The 13,067-nt window shown below is 46.7% G+C and overlaps 2 protein-coding genes across 7 annotated transcripts in view; both read left to right on the top strand.

The window, feature by feature from the left end:
* Positions 1–6,137, top strand: part of LOC126527229 (uncharacterized) — a 31,842-nt gene extending 25,705 nt beyond the window's left edge. For 2 of the 3 annotated variants that reach the window (XM_055068615.2, XM_050174981.3), the window contains exons 14-18: positions 308–435; positions 2,245–2,320; positions 2,460–2,512; positions 4,030–4,170; positions 5,955–6,137. In XM_055068615.2, coding sequence (XP_054924590.1) covers positions 308–435; positions 2,245–2,320; positions 2,460–2,512; positions 4,030–4,170; positions 5,955–6,065 — 509 coding nt within the window. In that variant the 3' untranslated portion in view covers positions 6,066–6,137. The remainder of the gene's footprint in view (positions 1–307; positions 436–2,244; positions 2,321–2,459; positions 2,513–4,029; positions 4,171–5,954) is intronic. The other variant, XM_055068616.2, reaches the window with a different exon arrangement.
* Positions 6,138–7,150: 1,013 nt separating this feature from the next.
* The window catches only part of LOC126527232 (orphan steroid hormone receptor 2-like), a 30,204-nt gene continuing 24,287 nt past the window's right edge, over positions 7,151–13,067 (top strand). Inside the window, exons 1-2 of one of the 4 annotated variants that reach the window (XM_055068618.2) lie at positions 7,151–7,906; positions 11,998–12,183. In XM_055068618.2, coding sequence (XP_054924593.1) covers positions 12,105–12,183 — 79 coding nt within the window. In that variant the 5' untranslated portion in view covers positions 7,151–7,906; positions 11,998–12,104. The remainder of the gene's footprint in view (positions 7,907–11,997; positions 12,184–13,067) is intronic. The other 3 variants (XM_055068619.2, XM_050174986.3, XM_050174987.3) reach the window with 3 other exon arrangements.

Raw genomic sequence — 13,067 nt, forward strand, 5'->3', positions numbered from 1 at the left:
CTGTCTGTCGTGTGAGTTCAGGAAACAAGAACACACGAAGGAAAACAAAGCACATAAGACCTCTACAAATTGGCCAGTACAGGAGACTACCTATAAAGCCACTTGAAATTCAGCGTAACTGATTGTGTCATTTATTAATATGTTCCAAGAGTCACAACATCTAAAAAGCTGATATAGTTTCAAAATTGTGTTGCGAGTCAGCATGGTTGTACTGCCAGCCACTTGTATTTTTGCAAGCTAATGAAGGCATAACGAGCCGTGTATGTAATATGTGGGTTAGTGAAAAAATGTGCCTCTACACCCACAGGCACTGATGACCTGGACCAGCGACCTGGTTCAGACGGTGAAGAAGAGGCGCACATCGAGACGGAACAGGAGGCAGATGCAACATGGCGCCTGCAGCGGTTGGAGCGAAGACGCTGGCTGCAGGAGCAGGTGCGGGGTCACAGTCTTTGTCTGACCTTTCTATGCATCACAAGGTTTTGTTATTTCACATCTCGGTGATTGCCATTGTGCAAGCCTGCATTCCACACAATTTTGTGCAATGAACTCGTGGCGCTGTCTCTGTCGAAAGACTCAGAGGCAGAGCTCAGGATCGTGGGTTCATTTTCCCAACCACTGTGGTTGTATTCCATTGGGAGGAGTGCTCAGACTCAGGTGCACATTTATGAACTCCACGTGGTGAACATTAATGCGGATCCCTACACCATGTTGTCTCTCCTAGCTCGGTTGTCGCTTTGGGATGGAACATTAAACACAATCAGATGATTGCCACATGCAGGTTGTTTCTTCATCCACTTTCATTTCCGTATTCCTTATTATTGTTGTTTCTTCATTTGAATTAAACATAACAATTATATTTCTGCTACTTTTTCTGTGGCTTCATTGTCTGTTTTCTAAATGTGGTTATTACTAGCAAAAAATCGACTTCCTCAGATCCGCTCAATCTGATAATCAATTGGTCAGCGAGTCCATAAGCCACTCACTCACTCATTCAGGCCCCCACTTCACATAGTCAATCAATGTTGCTCTCTATTTACGTTATTCAGCAACAAATGTTATTCATTTGTTGCTGCAAAGCTCAAGAGATAGTGAGGGACATAGTTTTTTTCATGCCTCAGAGTACCAACAAGTGTTACAGGAGCCTTGCTGCCAAGATTAGTGACAGAACTTGTCATGTGCACAGCACTGTTAGTGACAAATAAACCACGGCACATAAAATGTCACGCAAGGCCTATAGAGGGAACACTGTATACGTGCTTATACTTATAACCCACCACAGTGGCTCAATTGCAGTGGCGTTCTGCTATAATCACAAGGTTGTGGGTTCAATTCTCAGCCTCTACGTCTGCGTTCCAATGGCGGTAGAAACACAGAACCAACTGTGGGTCGTCTTTTGGTGCATATTAAACAGACATTTAAGAGAAAATTTTATTTTACCTCTATTAGTCAATTACTGTATTTATAAGAACTGAAGTATGCACACTAATATAAGGCGATATAGTGTAGCTGATGGATTGCCCAAAATACCGAATAATCGCAAGCACCTGGAATAATAGGGATACTCGGTGCGGGTTATATGCAGATTTCACCTTAAGATGTGACTTCATGGCAGCGTGAATATTGCCTTATGGTATGGCTTTATGGCAGTGCACACTGTGCTGCTGTGAAGTCACACCAGAAGGAGAAATTCGTGCTACCACAGTCTCACCTCAAGGTGAAATCCAAATATAATCTGCAACCAACCTTTACTGTTAAATAGTTTGAATTCTCAGTGCAGGTTATACGCGCAAAAAATATGGTACTGCCTCCCTGCCAAGGTTTATTAGTTGCAACAATTTGCCCTGCCATCCAAAATCTGGATCGCTGGAACCTTGCGTTACATTCGAATACATACGGTGCACTTCTAAAATAACAAAAAAGCCATTCTTACCATAAGAAGAGATTTGGCAAGCCATAAATGATGCAATAAAGCCTAATGACGGGTGCCAACACTACCTCGGACTTCCCGCACCTGCTATCCCCGACATCATGGATTTTCCTCCAACCATAGCATCTCCGTAGCCCTTGTGTTCATTTGACACGTTAAATCTTGTCAACCAATCGTTGTCTATTACCGTTATCATGAAGAATGGGGCTGCGTTTGTTCCTTTAAAAAAATGTCACTGAGTTACCAGGGAGTGTGTCATATCTTCAATGTATCTCCTGTGGCAACAGGCACTGTAATTGGTTTTCTTGTTTCAGGAGTCCACGGAGAGCCCGGACACTCCCGACAGTGCATCCTTCTCCGAGCAGGAATCGTTGCTAAGAGCCCCTACAGGTGATCCAGTTGCTTTGACTAACATCCTGGTTATATTCCGTTCTGTTTCTCTACACTACTCCGTTAATTTGGCTGGAGTTTTCTGCTGTTTGTGACATTTATGTCTCTTCCCCTTCCCCCTTTCTTTCTCTTTCTGCAGCAATAGCAAAGCAGGACTTGAAGTTTAGCAATAAACCAGCAGCCAAGAAAGGGGTAAGTGTCACAGTTTTTTCATACCTCTCTGTGTACTTTGTTCAGTGAGCATCGATTTGTGTAAGGAGTAGCAGTAAAGCAATGGATTAGCAGTGGAGCTATTTGTGAAGTCATCATTACATCCTCAAATACCTCACCCACCCAGCAGTTAAACTTAAAGACTTAGACTTAAACTTAAAAAAACTTAGACTTAAAAACTTAGTTGGTCTGAGCCATGTGATGCATTGGAGAGTTACCAGAGTAACAGAATTGGTGTAAAGGGAAGGGATGTGTAGTCGAGGATGGCCAAGAACTCGGTGGTGTGATTACATTTTTAAATTTTTGCAGGCATAAGATGGAAACAGCTGACACAACACGGTTAAATTAGAGATTCCTGGGACAGGCTTTGCATACTGAAATCTGATGTTAATAGTCTGATGTATGATGATAATGATGAGTGTAACAATAAGCTAATCTCACAAATTTTCAGTCTTCGGGCCTGAACTCTGTGCTGTGCATTAATGACACAACGCTACCCTGACAACGACACAAAGCACTAAAGGAAGTAGTAAAAAATGCTTAACTTGAAAATAGTCTCTTGCATAGACATGTAATGTAAGTCCTTCAATGGCAGTAGCCATTGTGCATCATAAACAGCCACTCACAGAGGTACACAGGTCAGACCACAATGGTGGCCTCAGATGTTCACATGCACTGATCTGATGTTCCCTCAGCTCCAATTTCATTTCGTTGCTGCCCTCTTTGTAATGTGCCTAGTCCGGATTCGGAAGTTGAGACGCAGTACTTAGCAATATTGCTTTGCTAAAATCAGTTGGAAGAGGCTTAGCAAAGAAAAAAAAAGGAAAGAAAGAAAGGAAGCAGGCTTCGACACTTCCAGCAGCTCTGTACCCGCTGCCGCACTAGCAGTCTCTCATTGAGGACAGTGCCATTTTTCTCAAGCATAACTTTTTTTTTTTGCCATGCGCACAATGTCTTCCTTGTCTGAAATCTCTTCCTTGTCTCCAAAATAAATGCTCAGACACTGGTGGCGACGAGTCCTTCACAGTGGAGTTCTTTTAGATCAAGTGCAGGTTGTCCAGAAGGTCCACGATACGGCGGTAAGGTTAAACATTACTGTCCCGACGTGGGAGCCGCCTGCGTCAACCTAAGGGTTGATCTTCAGGATGTGAATAAAGTTCATCACACCATACCATAGTGCTGTGGTTAACTAGTCCAAGTCTCAGTTGCACGTTGCCGTTAAAGCAACAAAAAAAAAAATGTGGTGGGCAAAAAATGTATATACATATTTTTTTTTTCTTAGCCCTATGGCAAGGTTCAAGCTGAAAATGAGGAGATGACCTAACGACATCACAATAATGATAATGACTTGATGACAACGACAGCGGTCATTGGCATAGTGAAAAGGACAGCTGTACACAAGAAACCCAGTTTCGAACAGCTGTCACTGCAAAAGTTCCAGTGGCAGCATGCAAGCAGGATCTTGCTAATTTTACGGCACAATTTCTCTTTGTTCCCAGGCAATGTGTGGTTCTTTCCTGAAGCTAGACTCTGGAGTCCTCGGCCGCATTGCCGAACGCATCAAGGGTGCTGCTCCAACCGAGGTAGAAGGTTCAGTGACCACAAAGAATTTCGTATTCAGGGCTGCCGAAGAGAAGCCTGTGAGTATGACAGTTTTTTGTCATTACCAGCATTGATTCACAGAAACAGTCATTGTTTTGCTGCTGTAGTAGAAATGGAGGGCTCACATTCAACTATGTCCTAGTGCATCATTAATGCATCCATTATAGATATTAACCCTCTCGATGTTGGGTTTTCTCGAAGGTGACACACCTCCAGCGTCTTCTTTTTTCCCCCCTCAGATATTAAAAAATTAACACAGCGGTTTATTTTTGGTTGTTCAGAAGGGCAAAAATGACACAGATAATGGCAGATGCTCTCTTGATATGGTCCTCACATCCCATCTGATGCCAGTGGCACGGCGTGACTGAAACGCGTAAACATACCGGTACGTCAGTGACACTGAAAGGGTTAAATAACTGTTATGTTGCATTTATATTGTTTGTTCTATGGCAACATCATCCTCTTCCTTGCCAAGCGGCTCCCTGTGCGAGCGCTTGTAGCAGACGACAACTGTTCTGCTGGACCCATTGAAAGCTGGTTAAGGGAGGTGAAAATGTTCAGTGGGAATTGGTAAATGTGACAGTGTAAGCTGAAAGCAGCCGGAGGGTGCTGCAAGTGCTTCTTTGGTAGCATGCAAAAATGCTGCTGAGTCACAGTTATACATGTACGTGCATATCTTGTTATAGTGTCAGAGTATACATCCAGAGGTAGATAACAATGTGGTCAGTCTCCTGAATGCCTAGGAATTAGACTATAGTGAAAGGGTAAATATTGACACAGTGAACATAAGCGTCATTTAAAATATTGGTGGAACATATGTATATGTATGCTGAAAAATAAAAATGAATAAGTAACAGGACTGAGAAGAGTCAGAGTGACGTCGAATACAAATCGGTGCATGGGCTGCTGGTTGGTGTAATCAAGTGCTTATTATATACAGCAAGGAGGGAACATAAAGCATATGTGAGGGGCTTAATTAAACAACCACATGAAGCCAACAGGAAAGCATTGAAGAAAAACTTTTTTTTTAAATTGAATTATGTATATAAGTCAAGTTAAAGGGAAGCCAAACTTGCACTTTTACTATCACGCATGCGATGTTTCGTTGTCTAGTGGCTCCATGTGGTCGTAACAAACAAAAAAGCACATCGCTTGCGCTCGGGACCAAAACATAGTACATGGCACACTAGAATTGCAAAGGTGCACATAAATGTGCAACTTGACATAGTGTAACTCCCGCAAGTCGTAGTTGTTAGGTGAAGCAATTTTTCTGTAGAGAGCACTGCAAATCGAAAACAGTGACACTGCGAAATGGGTAGAGTGAGATTTCAATGACCGCACTAGCGTAGCTTGTGCAGTGCTGCCTGATAAGTATTAAGCAGAGCATTGAGTCGACATTTTGACAAGACGACTTTTCTCAGTCAGGCCCTGAGAAAAGTAAGTATCCTTGTCGACGAAATGTCGACTGGAGACATCCCCTGCTCAACCATTTCCAATCATGCTGGAGTGCCTCACTTCAAAGGAGCATTCACTGATGGTCGTTATCATCATGGTGTGATGGTGGTGGTAGATTGCTCTTGAACATTCTGGTTGTCTGAAATGAAATGTCAGTGTAGCTATAGGAAGATTTTAAAAAATTCTTTCTAAACAGTGTTTGTAAACAGATGCGCTTGGTTTTTCCAGAGAACAGAAAACAAGCAGAAATAACATTTGGACAGTTGGAAAAGAAGAAAGAACAGGCTTATTACCTTAAAACCAGTCACAAACTTTACATGCTGTTCACTTGTGTTCAATTTTAACGTTTTTCATTCCTTATTTTTAGCAGAAGAAACGACCATCTACCAGTCAGCCCAGCCAGGAATCGAAGAAACCCAAGCTAGTGGAGCTTTCGGAGCAGAGAGAGTTAAAAATCAGTGTCTTCAACTTCATGTGAAAATTTAAACATATCATATACAGCGGGGATTTTGTATATTGGGACTTATTTTAAATAAACATATTTATTTTATTTTTGGTGCTGTTTTATTTCTCCTATTTTCAATCCTAGAACATAAATTGCTGGAGAAACAATTTTTGTGTGTTTACACTGAATGCATAGTTCCTTTCTCCACGGAGATTTTGAGGTATTATGTGTGTGCAGTTTTCTTCTTTTTTTTTTCTTCACACGGGGTAATTGCACTCAATTGGTGGTTGCATGTAATTGTAATAGTTGGTTGCAGTAACATGCAATGCAATGAAGTAATGATCAAATTCTCCAACATGTGCAGTTTTTGTCTTAATGTTGTGTATGTTCACATTTCTGCCATGGTGGGCAAAGTTGTGCACAAAACACTGTGTGCACCTAGCAAAGTTTGAGTATATTTTACAAAGAGGTTGTGCTCAATATTTGAAAGGCTCTTTATGTGGATGCTGTGTCCATCCAGGGAGTGGGATGTGTGGGATTCTGTAAGCGTCCACCTAAATGGACATGTCCATTTCGTCTGCTGCTGAAGTTCTGATTGGCAAGGCTGGCATACGTGTCAGAAGGGGACAGGTGCCCTCAGCCAATCAGTACTCCAGCACCAGACAAAATGGACATGTAAGTGAACACTTATAAAGTAGCCGCCCCCCCCCTCCCCAGATCTGTACTTTCCTCTTCAATTTAGGCTTAAACTTGCATATTATTAGGTACCCAAGAGGTAACGAGATGTTAAAAACAAAGCTTCAATTATTGGCCTCTAATTAATCAGTTATTGTTTAAATAGAAACAAGAATGGGGCGGATAGGAATGGTTTAAAAGACTGCATTCTGATGAAGCCAGTGTCTATTCCTGCGTTTGAGCTGTTGTACTGAGTGGCAGCGCATCACATAGAACATTTATTTTAAGGAAAACTTAAATTCGCGCTAGTCCACCAAGCCGGCTTTCATAAAATGGCGCCCTTATGCATTTTGACAACCTTCACTACGAACAACTTCAAAGTGAGCGGGCTTGCGCTAGCGTGGTAGCCAGCGCCACATGTGGGTCGCCAAGAAAAACTCGCGATGTCCAGGCCTGGCTGGGCTGGCCTTTGACCACGGGCACGGAGTGAGAGAGAGAGGCCGGCGGTTTCGCCAAGTTTCGCGTGATGCGGAGTGGAGGGTCTGTTTGAATGGGTGCGGCATTCGCTTCCTTTCGTCTTCGTGTCCCAGGCCATGTGTTCGGGGAGCCTAGAAACGCCGCCATAAACACGCCACGACTTCCGGCCCGACGCTTTGGGACTCCGACACTTTTCGAACCCTTCCGCCTCCGCCTAGCCCGTCGAAAACTCCCGAGGTTCGGGTGGTTGGTCCGGAGCGCGAAAGATCGCCCTCCCGCGTCGGCGTGACGTCTCCGGTCGGCCAGGCCAATGGGATATTTGCTAAATATTTGCGTGCGCAGCGGTTTTAAAGGTCATGAACTCTAACCTTCCCGTGTCGCGGAGACTTCGACGACGCTGCCGCCGGAGCAACAAGCCGCGGCGCTCCCGGGTACCGCTACGCCGCCCGCCTAGCGTGACGACGACTCGCTTGGGGTCACACCGCCGGCGCAGCAGGCAAGGTCAGTTGCGTGGTCGCCGTGCCCTTTGCGCCTGGAGGAAAGTCGCCCGTGCAACCTGTGACAACCGGCCTGCGGCGGACAGCTCGAGGGCCAGCGAGCTCGGCGCAGCCACAAGAGGTGCGCGTCAGCTGCACGCGTGTGCTGCCTGCCCGTCGGGCTGCGCTGACCCGTCGTAGCACTCCGGCTGTCATCGCGCTGCCAGCACCGTCGCCACAGAGCAGGTGAGTTTAAGGCGTCGCGCGTGCGTAACCCGGCTGCTCCATCGTGTGTTGCGAGCAGCGAGGCGGGTTCGTTAAATGTTGCTGCGTTCACGGTGAGGTCATTGCAGCGCCACTCGCAGTACCGTGCAGTGTGCGCTACGCTGCCACTCGCCGGAACTTTAGCTTTCCGTTTGAGCTTTGCGCGTGCTATTTTTGTCTTACATCTGATGGAGTACTCGCAGGTTATTCCGTTATCGAGGGCGTGATCCTGCGTGCATGGGCTATGACTCGAGCGTAAATGTTCCTCCGTAATTTATGCACTTCAACTTCACAATTTGCCCGAATTTAACACTTTAATGTGTGTGCCCACATCTTGAGTATGCATATTTATCCGACCGCGCCAAGATTGCACGTGCGACTTGCTCGCACCTCGCGAAACCGCGGAGTCGAACGTCGATCTTCGTACAGGGAGTATCGCGTTGCATTTCGGTTGCTGATTTCGCGTGCCCACTTTATGTCAGGCTCACTTTTTTTACGCGTACGGCGAGTGCGTGCGGCGTCGAGGTGTGCATGCATATCTCGTCGCAGAAACGCATATGCTTGCGTAACAACAGCAGGTTCGAGCGCCGTGTATCGTAGATGCGAGCATGACCTGCGATCGTTTGCCCGATCCACTCGCAGGTGTGTGTGTGTGTGTCAGAACTTCGGTATTAAGCTGCACTAGGCGGCGTACGTAGCTGACACTACGACGCGTTCTGCGGTCATGTAAAGTGCGCGTTTTGCGGGGCGAAAGTCGAAAGGCAGAAGGTCGTATGGAGAAAAAAAGAGGAAAAAAAAAAAACGACTGGGCAGGCGGAGCTTGCTTTGCTTATTCAACGGAAGTGGAAGGCTCGCTGCCCTCTGAGCCGACGCGCTCGCGTTCTCTTGCAACCTTTCGTCGCGGGCTGCTCTCTCTCGCGCAGGGTCCAACTCCGAGTCCAGAAATAGTCGGGAACGCACGCCGGCTTCTCAAGAAAGCGACGAGCTTGTGCAGTACTGCCCGTACGCGCGGGGAGGACAGTTTTAACCCTTTTCGTAACAGACAAGAGGAAAGAACTCGAGGCGCAAGGATGGCAAACGCTGCGAGAAAGAAAGAAATAAATCTACTCTCGATGGGCGCGTGTCATGTCAACTCCGGTGATCATGACGTCTATATTGTTCCTCCCTTCGGTGCAAGGGCGAAAAATCGTGTGAGGGTGGTGCTTATGATATTATGAAGCTTCCCTGACGTATATCTATACAATAGTCTGCATTGCATAATTACAGCGATACGCCGTTATACACGCTGTTCTTTGATAACAAAGATTCAACTACTCAGAATGTCCGCACAGACATGACAGACACATATATGACACAATTTCCGATGACAGACACATATATACTCGAAGTCTAGTGGTTGTAACATAATTAAAAAAAAAAAAACGATCGAATACTCAATGCGTGTCTGTTTTACCATAGTAAAAAGCACACGCATATCTTGTCGACGCATGTGTGTGGACTTCATAACCTCCCGTTCTAGCGAAGGGGCATCACATGCCCTCCCCGTTAAAACGAGTATCCGGAGAGCGCGCCCCCACTCCACTACAAAGAAGAAAATGTACGTGAGAATATCAAAATAACCTTCAGACTGTGATGCAGCTCCGAGCGTTTCTTCTGGTCTTTCATATTTTTCCACATTTAAGGCCCGCTGATTTTTTTTTTAAATCTTGCTTTCTAGCACGGACGAGCAGCCCCCTCCCCCCCCCCCTCCTTCTTAACCGAAGTTCAGAGCACGTGACATTCATTGAAACCACGCTAGCCGAAGGGCGACGCGCGCGTCTGTCGGGCCCCGGTTTTCGATGACGTGGCCCAATCTGCAACTGTTCTGCCCTTTTCCAGAGCGCTGCTGTCCGTGCACAGCGCTGGCACAGCGAGTCGTGCACGTCCGGCTGACGTACAGCATGGGGGCACGCAGCCATGGCGAGGGGTGGGGGGGGGGGGGGGGGGGGGCGACCGGCTGCACCGCGGCCGACGCGCGTCGGCGCTCAAGCGACCGACCAGTCGACCTCGCCGGTTGGCGTTATGCGCACTTTTCCAGCCTTCTTTTGTTTCTTTTTTTCGTTTATTTCCCATTCAAAGCACGTCGTGTCCAGCCAGCGAAGCCTACCTCCTCTCCTTGCATTTCTTACGGGCCCCCCTTCCTTTCCGAAGATGGGGGGGAGGAGCTTTCCTTCTCTCCTCCTGCCTTCTTGGTTTCGGATTCTTCCTTTCCGAAGGCAGCGACGAGACGGCGACGTCTTGTTCTTTAAAAACGTGCAGCGCTGTGGCCTACTACTGGGCGCGCTGAGATGGTAGCAGAAAGGAATGGTCACACGAAGATCTTACAGCGCCGCAAATGCGCCTTCGTTCGAAATATATCGAGTGCTCGTGCCTCTTTCGGAGCCGCGGCCGCTAGTGATCGAATCGCTTGAGATAACGCGCTCGGAATAATGCAAATGTCTTGCGCGCGTCCCTCCCGGCGGTAGCCCCCCAATTGGCTGCCGGCCAGCTCTACTGCACGCTTTTCGAATAGACGCATTGCAGGCGCGCCCGTGCAAAGCGCATGCAGGGCCCGTGGTCATGCCACCGCGGCGTACTATACATCGCCACTCGACTGATGGCGGCGAGTCGGCACGTCGAGTAGGCCGAGTTCTTCGATGAGCATGTTGTCGTAATGCGCTTTTGTATTGAATAAGAAATCGCCCGTGCATGCCCCCCCCCCTCTCCCCCATGGCACCTCGACGCCGTCTGTCATCAGCTGCGCCCGCAGCGCTGTATACGTACGCGTGTGCGTGCGTGCTGGCGGCGAGATTATTAGGGGCGAGGTTTTCCACGGCCTTAGAGGAAGAAGAAGACAAGGCGAAGGCGCGCTGGCTGCTGCGTTTGCGGCGGCCTTGACCGATTTTTAAGACAGCGCTTGGCCGCGCCGAGGTCGCACGGGCCACGCAACGCCACGCGCGCGCGTGTTGAATGGTCCAGCTCTAGCTGCTCGCTGGGGCGACTGGCTGCAATCTCTCTGACGTTGACCTGCGCTCCGCCGCCGCCAGTGCGCAAGGCGCGTTACGGCGCGCGCGGCCTTTTTATTGCTCCCAACTGGCCGGCATATGGAGGGCAGGTTTTTGATAGAGTATTTGATAATCGCTCGACGGACCGAACGGCCACGCTATAGCTGTGAGCCAGCGCAACCCCGTCTTGTTGAGCACGCGCCTTGCGTGCAGCATGCGTACTGCACGTTTTGTGCGTCGCTGTCGCAATGAATTGTTCTGTTAGGTGTATATACGGAGCGTAGGCCTTAAGAAAACACAAGTTGCTCCCTGTTTTGAAAGTGCAGGTTTTGCCTAGAAATAAAGGATGAGCCACGTAAAATGTGATGTGTCTTTATGTTTTTCACAACATTGCATGGTTTGTTTGAATAAGTGTGTGATCCTGGAAGAGCAATACGGCTGTTCGTATATCAAAAAAAAAAGAAAAACGGCCTAAACATATTCTTTCTTTGCACCTGCTATATGTGTGGATTGTCGATCAAACAGACCCTTCTCAATAATCTCCACTAATCCGGTGTGATACATACATTCCACCAAAAATGTCACGCAGAAGAAGAAAGCCTTTTCATTCACCATGTAGCAGTTTACATTTTCTCAAAAAATTTGGAGAGCTTGAAAAGTCTCGAGTTGTGAGAGGTGCCCACTGTCAAATCTTTCCCAACATGAATGTTTCTTAGTTATTGTTTTGCATTAGACGCCCAGTATGCCAAAGCCACTGTTCACCATCTTCATTCAGTACATTACTACTGCTTTTGCCATTGGTCACACGCTGCAAGCTAACGGTCAATGCTGGCAGGAAAGGCACTGCACACAGAAGCATTTCATCTGTCTTGGTGGCAGGGCATGAGTGGTCAAAGAAGGCTGGGGTGCCAGGGAGCAGAGTGATCTGGAAACGGTGTGAATGGCCAAGTGACAAATGGGACAAAAGCTCATGCCTCACTTGTCACAGCACGACTGGGGCATATAGTATGTGGCCAGCTGTTGTCTCAAGCCTGTGCTTGGTTGTTTCAGTAAGACGGTCACAAACCTCAGATAGATGTTCCTGTTGTCTACCTCCAGCATTTCAACCAAGCGGTGCAGCATGCAGTGCTGAAGGCAGCACTTGAGGAGTCCAGTCAATGGCGTCAGTGGACTCTCAAGACAGTGTGGATGTCAAGGAGGAGCGACGCAGTCCGACGTCGCTGGCTGGGGGATCAGGTAGTCATCTTGCTTGAGCAGTTTTTTGAGGATGCTTTGAAGGTGCGCTAAGAGGAATATCAGCTGAAATTTTATTAGTAAGTTAAGCTTCTGCAACTGTAAAAAGGAGGTTCTTACCGAAACAGGAAGCTTGGTAAGCCAGAAAAGACGTGAAAATGAGAAAGGAGGGGATGGCTCTGAAGTTCCCACATTAACCAGTTGTGATGCCATAAATTTTGACAACTTTTGCTTCGGTCTGGTTACTTGTTTGTTGGTAAAGAAGGATTACATCACATTTTAAAGGAACCAAAAGGTCAACAAATTTTCACAACTTTTCTAGCGTCGAAATGGCCGAAGTACGAGAAAGTACCTTGAAATCACTGGCATATCGACAAGATCATTGTGGTTTGGAAACAAAATGCAAAATTATCAAGTTCGTTCTTCATTTTCTCCTCTGGTCATCAGCCTTTTCCCACCATCTAAATGAAATAGAAGTCTTTACCAGTATAAACTGATTTTGTATGGTTCTTTGGTGTTAAGTTCGTTCAAGCTAGGTTATCTTGAACTGTGAAATCGTGTCTTTTGGCCCTTCATGCTGGCAAGTTATGTCTTAGTTTGCTTGGTCAGGAGAACCAAAGAAGTAAAAGATAATGTAAAAGGATTAAAGGAAAGCGAAGAGGGAATAGAGGACTCTTGCGACATTACGGTATAATGTAGCAAAAGGGTGAGAACACAAAGGCTGGCAGTATGAAAGTCATGTACCAAGGCTTGTGTGAATGATATTAGGGTGTATGAAATTGTTAGTGTCCCGTAGATGCAGTATGATTGGCATATATATGGGACAAATTTGAGCACATATGTCACTGTGAATTGTCAATCTTGTGATGACATTTTGTGTGATCGGA

The sequence above is a fragment of the Dermacentor andersoni genome, chromosome 9 (assembly GCF_023375885.2).
Source record: "Dermacentor andersoni chromosome 9, qqDerAnde1_hic_scaffold, whole genome shotgun sequence".
Classification (NCBI taxonomy): domain Eukaryota; kingdom Metazoa; phylum Arthropoda; class Arachnida; order Ixodida; family Ixodidae; genus Dermacentor; species Dermacentor andersoni.